The 19,091-nt window shown below is 44.7% G+C and overlaps 7 protein-coding genes across 7 annotated transcripts; 4 read left to right on the top strand and 3 right to left on the bottom strand.

The window, feature by feature from the left end:
• Positions 1–32: 32 nt before the first annotated feature.
• Positions 33–5,996, top strand: JR316_0002326 (DNA topoisomerase 1; the record flags this gene model as incomplete). Its single annotated transcript, XM_047888120.1, has 18 exons — positions 33–354; positions 447–1,034; positions 1,083–1,302; positions 1,352–1,620; positions 1,681–1,776; positions 1,828–1,960; positions 2,557–2,633; positions 2,807–2,988; positions 3,049–3,730; positions 3,787–3,929; positions 3,979–4,236; positions 4,292–4,522; positions 4,581–4,916; positions 4,971–5,213; positions 5,264–5,697; positions 5,753–5,776; positions 5,828–5,901; positions 5,956–5,996. The coding sequence occupies 18 exons, from the start codon at positions 33–35 to the stop codon at positions 5,994–5,996; spliced, it is 4,353 nt and encodes a 1,450-aa protein (XP_047753043.1).
• Positions 5,997–6,303: 307 nt separating this feature from the next.
• On the top strand, positions 6,304–8,399 carry JR316_0002325 (Putative phosphatidate cytidylyltransferase; the record flags this gene model as incomplete). Its single annotated transcript, XM_047888119.1, has 7 exons — positions 6,304–6,419; positions 6,469–7,010; positions 7,065–7,291; positions 7,343–7,524; positions 7,579–7,930; positions 7,981–8,171; positions 8,225–8,399. The coding sequence occupies 7 exons, from the start codon at positions 6,304–6,306 to the stop codon at positions 8,397–8,399; spliced, it is 1,785 nt and encodes a 594-aa protein (XP_047753042.1).
• Positions 8,400–8,562: 163 nt separating this feature from the next.
• On the bottom strand, positions 8,563–9,920 carry JR316_0002324 (Kyphoscoliosis peptidase; the record flags this gene model as incomplete). Its single annotated transcript, XM_047888118.1, has 2 exons — positions 8,563–9,848; positions 9,908–9,920. 2 exons carry the CDS (start codon positions 9,918–9,920, stop codon positions 8,563–8,565), a joined length of 1,299 nt encoding a protein of 432 aa, XP_047753041.1.
• Positions 9,921–10,485: 565 nt separating this feature from the next.
• Positions 10,486–11,140, bottom strand: JR316_0002323 (40S ribosomal protein S23; the record flags this gene model as incomplete). Its single annotated transcript, XM_047888117.1, has 5 exons — positions 10,486–10,503; positions 10,558–10,713; positions 10,764–10,955; positions 11,010–11,074; positions 11,134–11,140. 5 exons carry the CDS (start codon positions 11,138–11,140, stop codon positions 10,486–10,488), a joined length of 438 nt encoding a protein of 145 aa, XP_047753040.1.
• Positions 11,141–11,456: 316 nt separating this feature from the next.
• JR316_0002322 (Tyrosine--tRNA ligase, mitochondrial) lies at positions 11,457–13,228 on the top strand (the record flags this gene model as incomplete). Its single annotated transcript, XM_047888116.1, has 8 exons — positions 11,457–11,581; positions 11,631–11,781; positions 11,840–12,129; positions 12,182–12,497; positions 12,549–12,647; positions 12,700–12,766; positions 12,815–13,003; positions 13,059–13,228. 8 exons carry the CDS (start codon positions 11,457–11,459, stop codon positions 13,226–13,228), a joined length of 1,407 nt encoding a protein of 468 aa, XP_047753039.1.
• An 828-nt stretch (positions 13,229–14,056) lies between these two features.
• JR316_0002321 (Transmembrane 9 superfamily member 7) lies at positions 14,057–17,018 on the bottom strand (the record flags this gene model as incomplete). The annotated part of the gene is made up of 17 exons (XM_047888115.1): positions 14,057–14,124; positions 14,182–14,345; positions 14,403–14,571; positions 14,622–14,655; positions 14,722–14,796; positions 14,853–14,938; positions 14,987–15,060; positions 15,115–15,207; positions 15,261–15,345; positions 15,396–15,528; positions 15,584–15,613; positions 15,670–15,804; positions 15,855–15,872; positions 15,928–16,042; positions 16,096–16,155; positions 16,207–16,469; positions 16,767–17,018. 17 exons carry the CDS (start codon positions 17,016–17,018, stop codon positions 14,057–14,059), a joined length of 1,854 nt encoding a protein of 617 aa, XP_047753038.1.
• A 694-nt stretch (positions 17,019–17,712) lies between these two features.
• On the top strand, positions 17,713–19,078 carry JR316_0002320 (Queuine tRNA-ribosyltransferase catalytic subunit 1; the record flags this gene model as incomplete). Its single annotated transcript, XM_047888114.1, has 10 exons — positions 17,713–17,721; positions 17,769–17,844; positions 17,893–18,132; positions 18,181–18,196; positions 18,245–18,279; positions 18,334–18,369; positions 18,423–18,457; positions 18,505–18,577; positions 18,643–18,768; positions 18,828–19,078. The coding sequence occupies 10 exons, from the start codon at positions 17,713–17,715 to the stop codon at positions 19,076–19,078; spliced, it is 897 nt and encodes a 298-aa protein (XP_047753037.1).
• Positions 19,079–19,091: the final 13 nt, after the last annotated feature.

The raw sequence follows: 19,091 nt of genomic DNA, 5'->3' as shown, positions 1-19,091 counted from the left end.
TCGACCACCATCCATCCTCGTTTACATTTACAATGGCCCCAGCTGCAACTATAGAATACGCTTCTAATGCTCCTCAGCCACTCCAATATCCTCGCTTGTCAAAACACCACCTACTTCCATCATCTGATACTCCAGATTACATTAGACTTATATTAACATCCAAGGTCTACGAGATCCTGAAGGAGACCCCGCTTGTCCTTGCTACAAACCTGAGCGCAAAACTCGGAAATCAGATATGGTTGAAGCGCGAAGATATGCAAGAGGTTTTTAGCTTCAAGATCCGGGGTGCCTATAATTTCATGGCCAATTTGTCCGAAGAAGAGCGATGGAAAGGTGTTATTACGTGTAGTGCTGGTCAGTGTGCATGTATTCTGGCGTAGGAGCCCCACCTAAATATGCCCATTGCCGTCTTATTGCTGCAAATTTAATGGATATCATGTACACAGGAAATCATGCTCAGGGTGTTGCTCTCTCTGGCTCTCGACTGGGAATCCCATGTACTATCGTAATGCCCCAAGGCACCCCTGACATCAAAGTGCGAAACGTTGCTCGACTTGGTGCCAAAGTCGTTTTGCACGGAGCCGACTTTGACGAAGCAAAGGCCGAATGCGCACGCTTAGCTTCAGTCCATGGCCTTATATTTGTTCCCCCATACGACGACCCATTGGTCATCGCTGGCCAAGGGACTGTTGGAATGGAAGTATTAAAACAATTGCCTGAGTCAGAACAACTTAGTGCAATATTTGCAGCTGTAGGAGGTGGAGGGCTGGTTGCTGGTATCAGTGAATACGTCAAAAGGATTGGAAATCCAAATACCAAAGTAATTGGTGTGGAGACTGTCGATGGGGATGCGATGGCAAGGAGTCTGGAAAAGGGCGACAGAGTTACTCTTCACGAAGTTGGGCCCTTTAGCGATGGTACTGCGGTGAAAATTGTAGGAGAGGAGCCGTTTAGGATTTGCAAACAGAATCTTGACAGTGTGGTGAAAGCGGATAATGATGAGATATGTGCCGCTATAAAGGATATCTTCGAAGGTCGGTACTACTTCTTGTCTGTTCTACCTGTTCTGACGCACATTTTAGAGACGCGATCTGTAACTGAGCCTGCAGGAGCGTTAGCGCTTGCTGGTTTGAAACATTATATCATCGAAAATAATCTGATTGGTTCCCAAAAGAAGTTCGTTGTTGTTGTCAGTGGGGCAAACATGAATTTCGACCGCCTACGTTTCGTGGCTGAACGAGCGGAATTAGGAGAAGGGCGAGAGGCCCTCCTTAGTGTCGATATTCCTGAGCGTCCAGGAAGGCGAGTATCCAGTTTTTGAATATCAACATAACATTTAACTATCCCCTAGTTTCATAGCCTTACATTCTATAATTCATCCTCGAGCCGTCACTGAATTCATATACCGTTATAACGTTTCTGGAGACAGGGCTCATGTCTTGTTATCCTTCAAACTTCAATCTACTTCGCGACAAACTGAAGTTCGTCAAATCCTATGGTCCCTCAATGAAGCGGATATGAAAGGGTTCGATATTAGCGACGACGAAATGGCGAAAAGTCACGTTAGGTACATGATCGGAGGCTGCCAAAAAGTTCCAAATGAGAGAGTATTCAGATTCGGTATGTTATTCTGATTCTGAAAAATAAAAAAGACAGTATGCTCATCCTTTCTGTGAACAGCCTTCCCGGAGCGCCCTGGAGCCCTTCGAAAATTCTTATTAGGAATACAAAAGGGATGGAACATCTCCTTGTTCCATTACAGAAATCACGGCGGAGGCGAGTCCCTCACAGGCTTTGTGCATTTGTTGATAATGAATGAACATTTAGACTTGGGGAAGGTCCTTGCCGGAATTCAGGTCCCTGACAACGAATCAGCAGATTTTCTAGCCTTCTTAGAAAAACTTGACTACGCATATGTCGAAGAAACTGGCAATAGTGTCTACAAACGGTTTCTGCAAGGGTGCTGAAACAGACATGAAATTCCAATGTTGACTCGGCAAACTTCTTCTCAAATCGATAAGGGGTTCATTAGATAGCTAAAGACGGCATGAAAGACACCCGAGCCGGCGAAGTGAATAGAATGGTATCTCATAGAATATATGCGCTCTGGCTGACTGTCGGATATTATTACCGTAACGAAAAAAAAATTCAAGACAAATGAAGTTTATTTATTGAAGCGCAAGGTCCTTTCATGAAATGTCATGTTGAAGAGGATGGCGGCATCGGACAAAGCTTGTGAGAAACTGCAACTTGATTCCAAATTAGAGAAAGTGTGTAAAGATGCTTGAAAGATTAACGTACCGTGATCAATGGTGGCCGTGATGTGAATCGATATTTCTTGCGCTGAGGTATACATTATCCACAACGACGTATGCAGTAAAAGCGACAACGGCAATCCCGAACCCGGGGAATATGTTTCGGAGAAGGACGCGATTGCCAAAGACGGGATTCTTCCTCCAAGCTTCCCGTTTGGCCCAAGGATCTCTGAACAAAGGAAGGTTAGACATGTTTTCTTTGTCAGTGTGCATTAGCGCAATTCTGATATAAAGAAATTAGCTTGAATCTCACATTGAAGAATAGTGTTCAAGGTGTTGGGACGCCTTTGCTTCAGTCCTACTCGACAACTGAAGTCAGTATTATGACTAAGCATCAACAATAGTCGTGATCTGGCACTTAAGGGCCGGTCTTAAAGACTTGGCAAATTTGATCAACTGGTGTCACACAAGCCTTCATCTACTGTCCCACCTCCTCTCTACATTGTATTACCAAGGATCAAACAAATTTTATTCTCTACGCGCATTTTTAGCCGTTCTTTTAGACCACCTTCCTGTTCCTTCGTTCATGCCCAATTCACCAATGATTTCAGACATCGAAGCGTCAACCAAAGCAACAGGGTCAAACGGACATGAATCCGACTCTCTCATGAATGGAAACCATCTTCACAAGGATGAGAACCATAGTATGAGCGATGATGATGACTTGCCATTGGTACTATCCTCAGAGTATATTATTTGGTCTAATATTAACGGCCTTGTCACTCTTGTCCAGTCCCAGACTACACGCACTGACGCCACGTCGCTTCCTCCTCGCAACCTAAAGAGAAAAAAGCCAGTTTATGCCGAGTCATCTAGTGATGATGATATCCCCCTTGCATCTTCACCAGCAAAGCCCACGAAAGCCAATGGGAACGTAAAGCCGAAGAAAGAGCCAAGTAATTCGGACGACAACTCATCCAACTTAGGGAACGCGCCCACGAAACGTCGAGCATCCAATGGCCGAGCTAAGCCTGCAAGAAAGAAGGTTAAAGAGGAGAGCGATGCAAGCGACAAAGATAATGACGCAGCGCCTGTGCCCAAGGCACGCTCTACTACTCGTAAGCGCAAGCCAAAGGTGGAAAGCGATTCAGAGGCCGAGACGGTGACATCCAAGAAGGCACCCACTAAGTCTAGGCGAAAGAAGATAAAGGGGGAAGAAGATAAATCAGAGTCAGAAACGCCAAAGCCAAAGAAAGCGCGCAAGACAAAGAAAGAAGAGGACGATAAATCACCTGTGAAGACGAAAGGAAAGAAGAAACAAGAGAAAGAAGAGGAACCTGAAGAGGTATTCCGATGGTGGGACGCAGATCCCAACGGCGATGGTACTATCAAATGGACTACTCTTGAACATAACGGAGTCATTTTTCCTCCACCGTATGAACCGTTGCCGGTTAACGTTAAGATGAGGTATAACGGTATGGGATTGTTATCCATATCACTCATTCGGATTGAACTATTAACCTCTTTTTAGGGCAACCAGTCCACCTCTCTGTCGAGGCTGAGGAAGTTGCTGGTTTCTATGCAGCGCTATTGGAAACCGATCATGCTAGAGATGCAACTTTTAATAAGAACTTTTTTGAGGATTGGAAGACAGTCATGAAGAAGCATCCACCGGTGAGCGATGTCTTACCTTACGGTGATTATCTATTGAACCACCTTTTAGCTAGATGGAACCCAGATCACACAATTTGAGCTTTGCGATTTCCGGCCTATGTATGAACATTTTGAGGCCGAGAAAGCAAAAAAGAAGGCTATGACTGCAGAAGAAAAGAAAGCCGCCAAGAAAGCCAGGGATGAAATGGAAGCGAAATATACTACTTGCCTCCTCGATGGACGCAAAGAGAAAGTGGGGAATTTCAGGGTTGAACCTCCAGGTTTGTTTAGAGGACGTGGAGATCACCCCAAGAAAGGGGCACTTAAAGTAAGCTACCAAGATCTAGAGTTTCTTTATACATACCACTGATATACTATTCAAGTTTCGTGTAAGACCCGAAGACATTACTCTTAACATTGGCCAAAATGCTCCTATTCCTGTACCCAATATGCCTGGCCAGTGGAAAGCAATCAGCCACGACAACACTGTTACTTGGTTGGCAAATTGGACAGAAAATATCAACGGCAATCACAAATATGTGTTCTTGGCTGCAGGTAGTTCACTGAAAGGCCAAAGCGACATGCAAAAGTTCGAAAAGGCCCGGGAACTGAAGGTACTTATCCCAAATTTCGGTGGCTTCTTGACTGCGACTTCATCGTTGTTATGTTCAGAATCATGTTGAAAGGATACGACAAAATTACGAGGTTGATCTGAAGTCTAAAGTGATGGCTGATCGACAACGTGCGACTGCAATGTATTTTATCGACAAGCTCGCTCTTCGTGCTGGTAACGAGAAGGGTGAAGACGAGGCCGACACAGTCGGTTGTTGTTCGTTGCGCTGCGAGCATGTCACATTAGAATCCCCGAATTTCATTATATTCGATTTCCTGGGAAAGGATTCAATAAGGTACTACAACAGAGTCCCCGTCGAAGCACAGGTCTTCAAAAACATTCGAATCTTTAAGGAGAACAAGAATGACGATGATAATCTCTTCGACCGCGTAACGGTAAGTTTGGGGTGATTTAATTGGAAGATGATGTGGTTCTGACATACGTGACAGACCAGCTCCCTCAACAAGCACCTCACCAATGAGATGAAGGGGTTGACAGCAAAAGTCTTCCGTACTTTCAATGCATCCATCACATTCCAAAGGCTTTTGGACGCAGAAGATCTTAAGAATGCCACTCTCCAGGAAAAGTTGAACGCCTACAATTCAGCAAATCGTGAGGTGGCTATTTTATGTAACCATCAACGTAGTGCACCTAAAACGCACGACCAATCAATGGAGAAAATGCGATACAAGGTATGTTTTTGCGGGTTATTCATTCCTTCCTTTCGTGACGTCTTTTGCAGCATCGTACATTCAAATACGAGAGAATGAAGTTGCGGCATGCTCTTTTCAAGCTTGACCCAAAATACAAGAAAAAGCCTAAGTACAAAGATGACGAAAGCGACCTGGACGATGATTGGATAGCCGAACATGAGAATAACCTGAAGGCCAAAGAAATTGAGAAGGCGGAGAAAAAGTTCGCTAAAGAGAACGAAAAACTTGTGGAAGAGGGTGCTAAACCACAGAAGGATTCTGTCCTGAAAGGAAGAATCGCTGATATTGAAGAAGAATTCAAGCAGCTTGCCAAGGAGCGGGGCACTGGCAAAGCAGCTATGAAGCGTGAACGTTCTGCCGAAAAAATAGAGGATGCCATCGATAAACTTACTGACAAGATCAAGTCCTTCAAGCTGCAAATCGACGACCGAGATGCAGGTAAAGAGGTTGCGCTGGGAACAAGGTGTGTAATTCGATTGTACTGGCGAAACAAAGAGCTGATTTGGGCGCTCGCTCAGCAAAATCAATTACCTTGATCCACGGTGTGTTTTATCAGTATAGTTATTTTTCCCTAATACTCAATCACTCCAAAGCATCACTGCGGCCTGGTGCCAAATACATGATGTTCCTATCGAGAAAATCTTCTCCAAAACGCTGGTGACAAAGTGTAAGTGGACGTTGGTCAGTTTGTCCCTTACATGTCTCATTTTTGCCTTTCCAGTCCCTTGGGCAATGGAGGTGGAAAAGGAATGGAAGTTTTGAGAGCATCTGGACTTGCGTAGTATACTCGTATATGGACATGAATTCTGTCTTACTCTGGACAATCACTTGTCACTGGTAGGTAGCTCAATATAATCCCAAGTGTTGTAGATCAGATGTAGGTTTATAACTTTTATAAGTAGATAGTCTGAGTTTGCTTTTATGGGCGCTTTTATGTTAGGTTCAGTTGATGATTCCAAACAAGAGCGCATTGCGTGTCCAAAAATAAAAGTCAGTGCTCCTAAGTCCGACCCTCTGTTGGAGCCTGACCCAACTTTCGTTCTCGGTGTACACCATGAGCAAAGCCAACATGTCCGCTCCCAAGACCATATTTGCGTCCAAGACTACGTTTGATGCCCTCGCTGTAGACTCTGGTGAGGAAACAGAAGAGGAGCATCTGTCTGATGCCGAAAACGCACAGGGGAGGTTAGCTATTTACTTGTCACCAAGAACTTATTCACACATGCGTCGGTAGTGCGCCCAAGGAACCCGTTAAACCAACCAAATCCGCCATTAAAAAAGCTCAACGTGTTGCCCGTATGGAAGCGAGACAACGCGAAAAGCAAAACAAGGCAGCAGCAAGAAGGAAAGAGGCATCTGGAGCCAGCAGCGACGACACCCCAGCCGACCCGAAATGCCTAAACCCAGTTGTTGAGGAGGCTTTAATTGAGCCACCTGTGACTGGAAGAACCCCTGAGCTCACTTTTCCAACTGAGGCGGCCTTGCAGGAAAAAGACAGCTCTAATGGGCCGACTTTTGTTTCCAAAGAATCTCCAACCATTGAAAAGGAAGGATCTGTGGCGCCTAAGACGTCGCCTGCTTTACCTATTCCCAAACCGAAAGTGGGATCAAGAATCAGCGAAAATCACATCTCCGTCGCCTCACCACCTTCAAATGGGTCGGTATCCAAGTCTGTTCCAGAGAAAGATGGGGCCGTCGATTCAGAGCAAATCAAAAAAAGGCAAAATGTATTAACCCGTGTTATCTGGACGTTTATTATGATAGGTGGCTTCATAGGTAACCATCGCCAAATTCGTGTGATTGCCTTTGATATTTAAGGCTTTTTAATAGGTCTCTTGTTGCTTGGCCACACTTATATGATCCTGTTGGTTATGCTTTGCCAGACTTTGGTCTACAGGGAGGTTACAGCTCTGTTTTCACTCAAAACAGCAACCCCGGAGTCGCGAGACGTGGAACCCTTGAAAGGAAGAGACCCCTGGAGCAAGACCCTTAACTGGTACTTCTTCGCTGTTACAAACTATTTCTTGTATGGAGAAAGCATCATCTACTATTTTAAGGTATATCATTACTTGTTTTTCAAACAACATTCATTCTAATATGTTTGATAGCATGTAGTGTTTGCAGATGCGAATCTTCTACCATTTGCCACAAATCATCGTATGATTAGCTTCACTCTATACATCATAGGTTTCATGGGTTTTGTGATGTCTTTGAAGAAAGGGTACCTCAAGCAGCAATTTGGCCTCTTCTGTTGGGTTCATATGAGTTTACTGTTGATTGTTGTTTCTAGGTAGGTAGGCATCGCTACGGGATAATCAAAAGGCCGTGCTAACCTATTATGCAGTCATTTTATTGTCAACAATATCTTGGAGGGACTCATTTGGTTCTGGGTTCCCGCTTCGTTGGTGATCTGCAATGATTGTTTTGCCTATATTTGGGGCGTCACCGTTGGCCGTACCCCTCTGATCAAGCTTTCGCCGAAGAAGACGGTCGAAGGATTTGTCGGCGCGTTCATAAGCACTATGATTTTTTCCGTGTTTTGGGGTGCCTACTTCATGAGATTCAATTACATGATCTGCCCTGTGCACGACCTTGGCGTAAGCGCATGGAACTCAACTCAGTGCACACCAAACCCAGTGTTTGTATGGAAAACTTGGAAACTTTGGCAACCACTTTCATCGTTTCTGAATTCAGTGGTAAATGCTTTGTGTTTCTCATGCTCGTCCGTTCTCATTCTACCTTACAGACTGGTCACACCGTGAACACAATCTCATACGCTCCATATCAATTCCACTTGCTAGTGCTTGCGGGTTTCGCGTCTCTTGTAGCGCCGTTCGGAGGGTTCTTCGCCTCTGGGTTCAAACGTGCTTTCAATATTAAAGATTTTGGACATAGCATTCCAGGTCATGGTGGAATGACCGATCGTATGGATTGCCAGTAAGGCGGCCGCATTTTCTTCTTACTAGCAGTACCTTACATGGATTCCATAGGTTCTTGATGGGTATTTTTACCTATGTCTACTACAGCAGCCTCATTCGAGTGCACCATGTCACCGTAGGAGGGATTTTGCAAACAATCGTCAGCGGACTCACCGTCGATCAGCAATTGGAGCTTATCAACGACCTTTCGAGATACCTGGAGGGGCAAGGAATCGTTGTCTCATAAATGAGCCCGTGGCTAAACTAATTCGAACCACGTATTTTAGTACTAAACTACGTATACATGCATATACCAAATATTGATACAGCCTTTGTTGACGTCTGCTTTCGAAGGTATTCGTTTAATAGATCATATTGCTTCCCTTGATTCTACAGGAGTCTGCAACTTCTCATAAGTGGGCCACAGACCACATCGCGAGGCCCTTGAAACCCATTACTTTCCGACCTTTGGCTTTGCCAAATCCTTCAATGCTTAAACCCCTTGCATCTTGAGCATTGACGGAATTTACGATATACAAGGTGATGTCGCCATTCCTTGGAGTGAAAATGTTAACCGTCCATGCATCGAGTTCCTCACTAAAGGCCAGGGGAACGAAGTCTTTGTCATTGGTACTGATCACGAGCAAATAGTTATCAGCAACTGCCATCGATGCATGTTGGCATCTCTTCGATACACTAAATTGCACGAATTGTCGTTCTGGTACATGTTTTTCTGAAGGTTGCAAGAACATTGGGTGGTATCCATACAGATGAAAATCGGACGTTATAACCGGTGTCTCTGGTGCTAGAATGTACTCTTCCCATGTGGTCTGCTCGGGCGTCAGCTGAAAGGAAGGATCTGTAGGGAAATGTGTTCGTCCGAACTCGCTGGGGGATGAGATAAACCAGTGAGGCGAGAACTTGGCTTCGTATGTGCCGCTCCCAGTCAATACTCCGGCCCCCCAGCAAGGATCGACCAAGTGCCATTCACCATTGAGGAGAATGCAATTCCATGCATGGCCACTGCTTTTCTCTGGGATCGCATCACCTGCTTTAAGTGGCTGGTAGCTGTACCCTTTTCCGTGCCCTGACACCGTATGTACCTGCAAACCCATCAGCTCTCCAAGCTGTTCAAATAAGCCTGCGTAACCCTCGCACACTGCCAGACCGGACGCCAATGTTGATTCAGGAGTCGAAGGCTGCACATTGCCAGTCAAAAAGGATACAGCATCGTACGCTATGTTGCAATGTAGCCACGTGAAGATGACTCTCGCTTTGTCCACCTCATCCTCGAAAGGTTCCTCTAGACCAAGGGCCAGATTTTGCAAGGAATGCACCGATGTTCTTGGGAATAGTGCTGCATGTGCGTCTACTTTGGAGAAATCTCTGCACTGCAGACATGAGGGAATTTCAGGATAGGGAGTTGCTACTATCTGCACCGGGTCTTCCTCAACCACGACAGGTTTTGAGGATAAATTTAGTGGCGGGGGATGAAAAGCCACTGGTCGAATGTGAGTCACAATCTGAGTTGCAGGAACAAAATTCTTTGACCGGACCGGTGGTGGAGGAGGCTTTCTTGCCAAAAGTCTAGACAAATCAACAGAGTTGTCGTCGCATGGTGTCTTGTGCGGGACGTTGAAAACGGGTGTTATAGGTGACCTCATGCCTCCACGAGGAGGTACCGGAGGAGCAGGTGCTATACAGGGTGCGCACAACTAAGCTGACAGCAGTCACTTGTGATGCATGATGACTGACCTGGGTGGAACATGGAATTGTTGTCTATTACTCTAGGTTGCGGAGGAGGAGGTACAACTCTGCGAGGCGGCAGTGGTCCACCGGTCAATGTAGTCATTGCAAAGTGCAAGCAAAGTGGGATTCCAATCTATGCGGGCTTTGCGCATCTTCAAGACATACCTTACACCTTAAATACTTGATCCCATCACTCCTGTTGGCGACCAATTGATATCAGTGGCAGTATGTCAAATGGATTGATTCATCTCAAGCACACCCAGCCAATCTCAGATATGTCTTTGCAAGGAATGACTCGATGGAAAATCGGCAGGTATGGTCAGGCTACCCCCGGTTCACTAATGAGTAGCAGCGATAATCCGAGTTGAGAGCCGTGTAAGTTCCATCACATCAGGCTTGAACTTATGCGATAATTACAGAGGCCTAGATTCGTACTTAGGTAACGTAAGAGCTGATGGCCTCACATCAGTACAGGACGAATGCACTCAGTGGCTTCACATTGCGTGTACAAGTTTCATAACAAAATGCATAGAGGTTCAATCTGTCATGTGGTAGAACATAGTACTCTAGTTAGGAACCAAAGTTTATGATCTGGGCTTCTCCTAAAAAAACAGTTGGCATCGAAGTGAACGGAAAAGGCAAACAATTTGACGGACCTTCTTCTCCTTCCACAAGGCCAATAGGCCAACGCCAGACACCTTCACAACCTTGAAACGCACACCGGGAATATCACCCTTGGCCTTTCCGCGGCGACCGAAACCTGAGATGAGGACTTCGTCGTTCTCGTCAACGAAGTTGAGGCAACCATCGTTCTGTGAAACAAGATAAGGCAAGGCAACTCTGAAAATAAAACAACACTTACGGGAACGAAAGCGGTGACTTTCTTTCCGTTTTTGATCAACTGCACACGCACACACTTGCGGATAGCAGAGTTGGGCTGTTTGGCCTCGACACCGACTTTCTCCAAAACAATGCCCTTGGCATGAGAGGACCCTCCTGTGGGGGAGGTCTTGTAGATGTTTCCTAGGGCACGTTTCTTATAGGTTTTGTCGGCCTGCAAGCATGTACATCAACACCTGAGGTTGAGAGAGCAAGCAAAAGCCCTCACCCATCGGTTTTCCTTGCGGTCAGTCCTGAGCTTACGAGCGGCTTGAAGACCACGAGGTTTGTTAGCTACATAAAATAGAGGATTAGCACTAGACTACGGTGCGCTGAGGAGGAGAACGACGTACAGCCCATTCTTGCGGTTGGAGAACGATGCTGATGGGAGCGATAGACTGGTCAGGGAACAGCCGATAAACCTTATTTGCAAAACTGTTATAGTTATAAAACTCCGATGTCACGTGAAAGCAATGTGTAATTAAGAGGGGGAAGTATGGCGGGCAAGGTGGGGTCCTGATTAGGCCAATACGCTGAAGGGTGGTCTGTGAGCAATAACAAACAATTTGAGGTCACTGTGCGTTTAGAGTGCTGCCATTGTCCGTCTGCAACACCGTTCCCATCAAAGACGCCATGGCTCCTGCAATTTTGACGCGGTCACACTTCTCTCCGCATCATGTGGGTCAGACGACTATCTCCATTACCGAAACTTGCCCCCGTCTTCGTCAGACGGTATCATCGCTCACCTGTCCCTTTACTCGATGACCTGGCTGAGCGAGGGTTCATCCAGGATGTATCAAGGTTTGACGTTTTATATCGCCAGTGTGAACCGTTAATCTTGGTATCCTAGACGCGACGCGTTAGCGATTGCATTGTCATCAAAAAAACAGACAGTATATGTCGGTGTCGATCCCACCGCCAAAGCCCTACACATTGGGCATCTTGTTCCTCTTTTGTGTTTGCTGCATTTCCAATTTCATGGACACCGTATTCTTCCATTAGTGAGACTTGACCTTACAGAATTCCGAAACCGACGCTCACTTCTTCTCTCTCTCTCAGATCGGAGGAGCCACTGGTCGCGTGGGAGACCCATCCGGCCGCCTCGTAGAACGTCAGCTAGCCCATGCTTCGGAAGTGGAAGCCAATGCTGTCAACCTGACTTCTAGCATCCAGCGCTTTTTCCAAAACGCTTTGCTCTACGCAGCATCTCGGTCAGAATCACAGGATGGTGTTTTTCAGGAGCCGCACATTTTAAACAACTTGGATTGGCATGGATCTACTGGTCTGCTGCAATTCCTACAAACAGTAGGGGTGCATGCACGAGTTGGCACTATGCTCAACAGAGAGAGGTACTTGCCATGTCCGTCAACACATATATTACATTTTCACGGCGTTGTTTAGCGTTCGGTCCCGGCTTTCATCTCAGCAGGGGCTTTCTTTCACTGAATTCACGTATCAGCTGTTGCAAGCCTACGACTTCTATCATTTATATAAACACTTTGGGTGTACAATCCAGATTGGGGGCTCGGATCAATGGGGCAACATCGTGGCAGGGCTGGAGTTGATTGGAAAATTTCAGCCTGATTTTTCCTCCAATGATTCGTTTGGAATAACTACCCCTCTTCTTACAACGTCAACCGGAGAAAAGTTTGGCAAAAGTGCAGGAAATGCAGTATGGTTAGATCCACAGCTCACAAGTGTTTTTGACTTTTATCAAGTATGTCATTTCATAGTTCTTGGCGTGAACTCAATAATAATATTTTGGTAGTATTTCCTCAAAGTCACTGATGCAGACGTGGAAAAATATTTGAAACTCTTTACCTTCATGCCGCTATCAGAAATTTCCGATGTAATGCAGCAGCATCGGGTGCGCATGTCTCGTTTCGTTTATGCTTATGGGATTAATAGATCTCGGACAGGAATTTCCTGAGAATCGTATCGCTCAGCATCATCTTGCTGCAGAGGTGACCGAGATGGTTCATTCGAGTAAGTGATTTTCTGCACCTCTAATATTTTTTTCTGAAAGAAACACAGAAAGCGGAGTCGCTCGAGCAAATCTCATGACGACATTGCTGTTTGGTTCAGACTATTCAGAACTGAAAGCTGAGGACGTCACAACATCCCTGGGAAACGACCCGCGATTAGTCAGAGTGGCCAAATCTGACATTCTCAGCATGCCTATACCGAAACTGGCAGCCAAATACGGTTTAGTCGCCTCAAATTGTAAGTGAACGTTACCTTGCAGAATGTGACTTCTGATGGGTTTACATCATCAAAGCTGCATCTAAAATGCTCGTGGCTTCGAGAGGTTTATATCTCAATAACCGATCAGTAACAGATGTGCAATATAAGGCATCGCCAGAGGACCTGCTTGACGGAAACTTTCTCATTATACGGGCTGGAAAGGACAAAATGATGGTTTTGGTTGTCAGCGACGAAGATATCTAGTAACATACAGAGCTAATTACAGCTATTTTCCTATCGATAGGCCCAACGTAAAAATATATTCATACAGTCGGACTTGAATTTCTGCGTAACGGAGTTACATAAGGAATGCCCCTATGTTGATTTTATTTTAATCTATGGTACGATCTTGCAGAAAAGCGCTGACATGCCTTTCAGTTTGAGAAGGGAGTGTCTCTAGGATGCTGCTGATGTGGTGGTATGGATTTAGTTCTCGTAGTCGACTTTTTTGCAAATACTCATCGACGATTTTGCTAGTTCTCTTGATTTGCCGCCTTTAAATTTTATGCTCCGCTCAATAAAATTCATTGTCCGTGTGTGTGTAAATTTAGCGGATAAGTCTGGGTCTATCGATATGAAAATAACTATAATGGGAGTAGATAGTTTCTGACGACAGCAGCGGGAAATTTGCTTTCGATTATCCCGCATAATTTCTTGCAAAAAATAGCAGTGACCATTTAGTAAGCATGATATAGATTTGTTGGGGTATTGGACAACAGCTACTTGAGATATGTGATGCTGGCGCTTGATTGTAGGTGCAGGACCATCGTAAGTAACAAATTCAAGGAAGCAATGTCATGAAGAACGATTAATTTGCTATGCTAGTACCTGGCATACTCTAGTAGAATCTTGCGGCATCACAAACGTCAGCAGGTCTTGCTAGTAAGTTCGCACTGGGTAACGGTCAAAAATATTGGTCGTCACATGTATGCTTGAGTATTTCGGGTCCCTAGCAGTACAAAGAGGACCAAGCTTCCCAATTGTTCTCCTTATTAGGGGGACATTTGTAATACGAAACATATTTAGTCTAAATTAATCAACGCGAATAGCACTGTAAATTTTTCTAATAACCCAGTACGACGCAAAAAATCCGATAGTTCCTGCGAGGCCATGATCCGTCAGCAGGAAAATGAGGTCAAGATTTCAAGATGGCATACCTGTTACCAAGAAATCAAGGACAGAAATGAGAAACAGGTAGCCCAAGTATAGAACTACGCTGGAGAAAGATTCTAATCTAAGTTGTGTAGCCCAATAGAAGAGTCCGTAGGTCATGACCCAGAATGCGCTGCCTCCGCCAATGAGGAAGGATCGCCAATGCCATCTAAGTTTACATAGATGTTAGCCGCAATGTCATTTTATGAACCCAGAAAAAGGAAACGCCTGCCTATATTCTTCAGCACACAGGAGAAAATACGTAAATAGGATTGTTACTGTCGCAGTTGTCAGAGCAACAACACCAGCGGTTAGAGCCAGGAATCCAAAGGCATAGTATGCCCTGGAGGCGAAAAGACTAGACAGAACAAAGTACAGCTCAACAAATGCGGCCCCTATATGAAATGTCAAACTTTGCTACAGTAGTTATATTTGCGACACACACCAAATGGAAGAATTCCGCCGAGAAGCGACGCCGCCTGAATTTGTAAACAACGATCAAGGTCAAAACCAAAAAGTCTCCAAGGGGTCACAAATTGTCCTACCAAGGGTCTGAGGTATTTAGGGCCGGGAGGAATCTGTCTTGGTATAGGGTTCACTCGACCGACGTTTTGTATGCGCTGGCGATTGGGGAATATCTAGTAAGTAAAATATATATGCTAAAGGTACAACTTACACCATGTTTGGCTCCAAAATAGGAACCAATAGCAGATAGAGGCGCAGAGATACCAAACCACATAATGATGATGAGCAACATGGTACCTTTGTACAATTAGCCTGAAAATAAGCCAGGTTGTCCAAACAACGTACCGAATGGAACAGCGCCTGATGAACCAGCAGACAGTAGGAAAAAGTTCAGAAGGAAAACGATGATGAAAATGAACCTATAACGGTGTAGATCAGGCAATGCGGTGTTAAGTGTTTCGAAAGAACCATACGTCGGCAGAGCAGTGGCAGTAACAAACGCATTTTTTCTCCGATTTGTGCCACCAAGAGAGGCATAAACTCTGCTTGAGAAGTATCCGCCAACGCTGCTCACTTCATAAGACAAGTTGAAAGATTACTTTTAGAAGAGGGAGCTCACCTTCCGAAGAATGACCAACAAACCATCATCACAGTAGCCAAAGATCCACGATTAGAAGGTGACAAGAAGCCCATCAAGGCGAACACTGAAGATATTTAGCTCCGGTATGCACACCAGAATAAGACAATATCATACCCAAAGTCACAATTGTCATAGCCATTAACTGCGAACCATTACCGACCAGAACTGAAAGTGGTAAAGAGTTCCTTGGAGCGCGGAAGACTTCTCCGTGGACAAGTTTCCAGCCCCAGTCCTCTTGTACATCTTCCTGTAAAATAACAAAATTGGACAACGGTAGAGAGAACGACCAAAATGAAACATACGCTAACTTCAATAGCATTGTAGCGACTGATCTACATGTCACGAGAAGATTAGAATCGAAATCAAGACCTAAGAACAGATTACCTACATCACGAGAAACGGTGCGAACCAGAATCATGGATACCATAACACATAGCAAAACGACGACAACTATCGAATTTATCAAGCTGAACCAGTGAATTCGAGGGTCAAAGATATGAAGATAATTGTCCCAACGTGTCGCCTCCGCAACAATTTAGATATAACATTTAATTTCCCACATTCAGCACTCACCCAAGGGGTATCCGATTCCTGTTATTGAGGAGGAGTAAGTGGCACAGAGTTCGAGCGCAACAAAAGGTCCTACATTCCACGACACCCTGTAAGTATATCGAATAGACTGTGAGCGGTCTTCGCTCAGTATCAAAGGTTGGGCATTCCTCGAATCACAATTGGGAGTTGAGGTTTGAACGCCACCAATGCTAGAAGATGATGGAAGTCAGGGTAGTTTGATTTAAGTTATTTCCTAACACACCTTGCAGGCCAGACGAGGACACCAACGACACGGTATGTTTCCGGGGTTGGACGATGGTACCTAGGGACATTCTTTTACAACTAAGTGGTGAGTTAAAAGGCTAAAGATTACCTGAGCACAATTTCATAATGGTTATTAAGTGCTGGTAGATTTTGATGTTTGCCTTCGTTATCCCCAAGGTTAAATCCCATGTCGAAAAATAGCTCTTTCGTTTTCGCTTCGATCTTCATTTCAGCGGCTGGTAGTCCATCAATAAGCCAGTTTATCGCATAATCTTCCCGTATGCGGTCATTGATGAACTTTGCCTCATCGCCAGTCACATCTGAGACGACGCAGAGAGTTCTGCATGTATCGTTGTCTTTGAGCATTTTGATCTATTTTTTTTTAATCTAGTAAATGATTACATATAAGAAACAATGTAGAAAGTACACTTACATCGTAAGGTGAATTAAAAATCCTGTCACCAAACAAAATAGACCCTAAAGATTCTGGCTGCTTTTTGGGACCTCCCATTGGTTCACAAAATCGAAGCTTGGGGTGATAGTAGTCATCTTCAACAATGTCATAAAAGTTGGAAAACGAACGACAGGCATTTATATCTCACAGTTGATAAGAGAGTTCTGAATGGATGATTAATGGGCTGAAGCATTGAGCAAATAGCATATACATACCACTTTCTCGTTAGTGAGAGAACGCATTGGCGTTAATGCGTTGACAAAGAGATCAACATTGTCGCCTTCAACATAATTATGGGGCGCAGCACCGGGGAGGTAAAAAGCTTGAGCGAGACCAAAGTATAGGAAGAATAATGGACTCAGGATATTCGTAATCATTGTGGGTTGTTCCGCAGACACGACCTTTGTAGGGGCCAAAGACTTGCGTGATGTAAGTAGTTGGTTGATGAACACCTCTTGGAAGGCCATAGCTCCCGTGATCCATAATTAGCTGTAGTGTAATGTTTACCAAACACATTCGGTACAAACATTGTTCACTTCCGGATGTTAATTTTAGACTTGCAGATCACTTCCTTGCTCTTCCCTTCTTCCCCATCGAGCACTCAATTTGTTCAGTAATACATAAAAGCTGGCATCAAGCCTTCAGACCACGCATAAACGTCTTGCTATGCAGTTTGAAATAATCGCAAAATGCCACACTACAAAGGCTAGAGTATCGCGTATGACACTAGCCCGCAAGTGTTTCTTTTTCATTCGACGAGGGACTTCTCAGCTAACCCACTATCTTAGACGGTGTAACTATGCTGCCTACTTTCATGCCAGTAGCAACGCAAGCGGCAATTAAAGGTTTAACGACACAGCAAATGGAATCTCTTGGAGTCACATTAATTCTCAACAATACATATCATCTTAATCTTCGACCTGGGCTTGCGGTGCTTAATGCCGCCGGAGGTGCTCATAAATTTCAAGGATGGGATCGCAATTTATTGACAGTCAGCAAGCCATTCTACTTACATGCTGGAGTATTTTCTCATCATGCCAACATATTCTTGTCACTGGACGATAGGATAGCGGCGGATTCCAGCTTGTTTCCCTGAGTAAATTTACAACGATCACAGAAGAAGGGGCTTTGTTTTCCAGCCCTTTTACCGGAGAACCTACCATGCTCACGGTGAGCCTTAAAATTGTTATTGATGGTCTTCGATCAAATTAATGCAGCAAGAAAAGCCAGAAGAGAGTATATCAATACAGCACAGCATTGGTGCAGATATCATAATGCAACTTGACGACGTAGGTCAGTACTCTAATTATCGTATATTTACATTTGCTTAAGGCAAAATAGTGTCCAGTCTAACGACGGGATCTCGAGTAGAAGAGGCTATGGAGCGATCTGTAAGATGGCTTGATCGTTGTATAGTGCAGCATGAAAAATCCGGGAAGAAAGACACACAAAACCTGTTTGCCATTGTGCAAGGAGGCCTTGACCCTGTCCTTCGGGATCGATGTATCGATGCAATGATTGAACGTCGCGACGGAGTTGCTGGATATGCAATTGGAGGCTTGAGTGGTGGAGAAGAAAAGGGTATGTATTACATCTACTGTTCGTCACTCGTGCTAAAGGCACATCCAGATGTATTTTGGAGAATGTAAGTGAAGATAATTCGGCGCACACAGTGATTAAACAACCATTTAAGTATCAAGCAATGTGCGGAGAGACTGCCTGAAGAAAGTCCGTACCTAATCTGTAAATTCCTTTGGTTCATCTACTTACGAAGTGTTCCAGGGCCCAGATATTCGATGGGAATAGGATTCGCTGAAGGTTTGAGTTCTCCTCCTAATTTACAGACGAGAAAGATTGGACCATTGGCCTAGATCTACTTGTTTGCGTTGCACTGGGAGTTGATATGGTGCAATTCCAACCAACTTTATTATTTCAATGCTGATTCTTTCGTAGGCTGACTGTGTATTTCCAACACGTACTGCTCGGTTTGGAGTCGCACTGACACACAACGGGCCCCTTAACCTTAGTAAGAAGTTAATCGGTTGAGTCGAGGAAACTTAGCTGTCTGACTGACTATTATCTTCTTCGCAGAACTCAATAAGCATGCTAATGACCTCCGAACACTGGACGAAACATGTCCTTGCCCAACTTGTACAGACAAAACCTCGAGAGCTATGCTTCATCACATAGTCACCCACGAAACAGCAGCTGCTCATGGTATGTCAACAGGCTTCGTGGCCATGGAAATTGACTTCGTATGACTATTTTCTTTCCAGCCCTCACTCTTCACAATATCGTATTCCAAGCTCAAGTAATGGGTCGCGCAAGAAAAGCCATCATTGAGGATAGATTCCCAGATTATTTGCGAGCCTTTTTTGCTTCATATTTTGGGGATTCTGGTTACCCGGAATGGTGCGTTAACGCATTGAGAAGCGTCGGTGTGGATCTACTGGAAGGTAAAACCAATGCAAAAGTAAATCCTGGTAGAAGTGCAAAATGGGAGTACGCCTCTACCCCGCAGAAATGATGTTTTTACTGTT

Source organism: Psilocybe cubensis, chromosome 2 (genome assembly GCF_017499595.1).
Source record: "Psilocybe cubensis strain MGC-MH-2018 chromosome 2, whole genome shotgun sequence".
NCBI lineage: Eukaryota > Fungi > Basidiomycota > Agaricomycetes > Agaricales > Agrocybaceae > Psilocybe > Psilocybe cubensis.
This window is presented reverse-complemented; position numbering and strand designations above follow the sequence as displayed.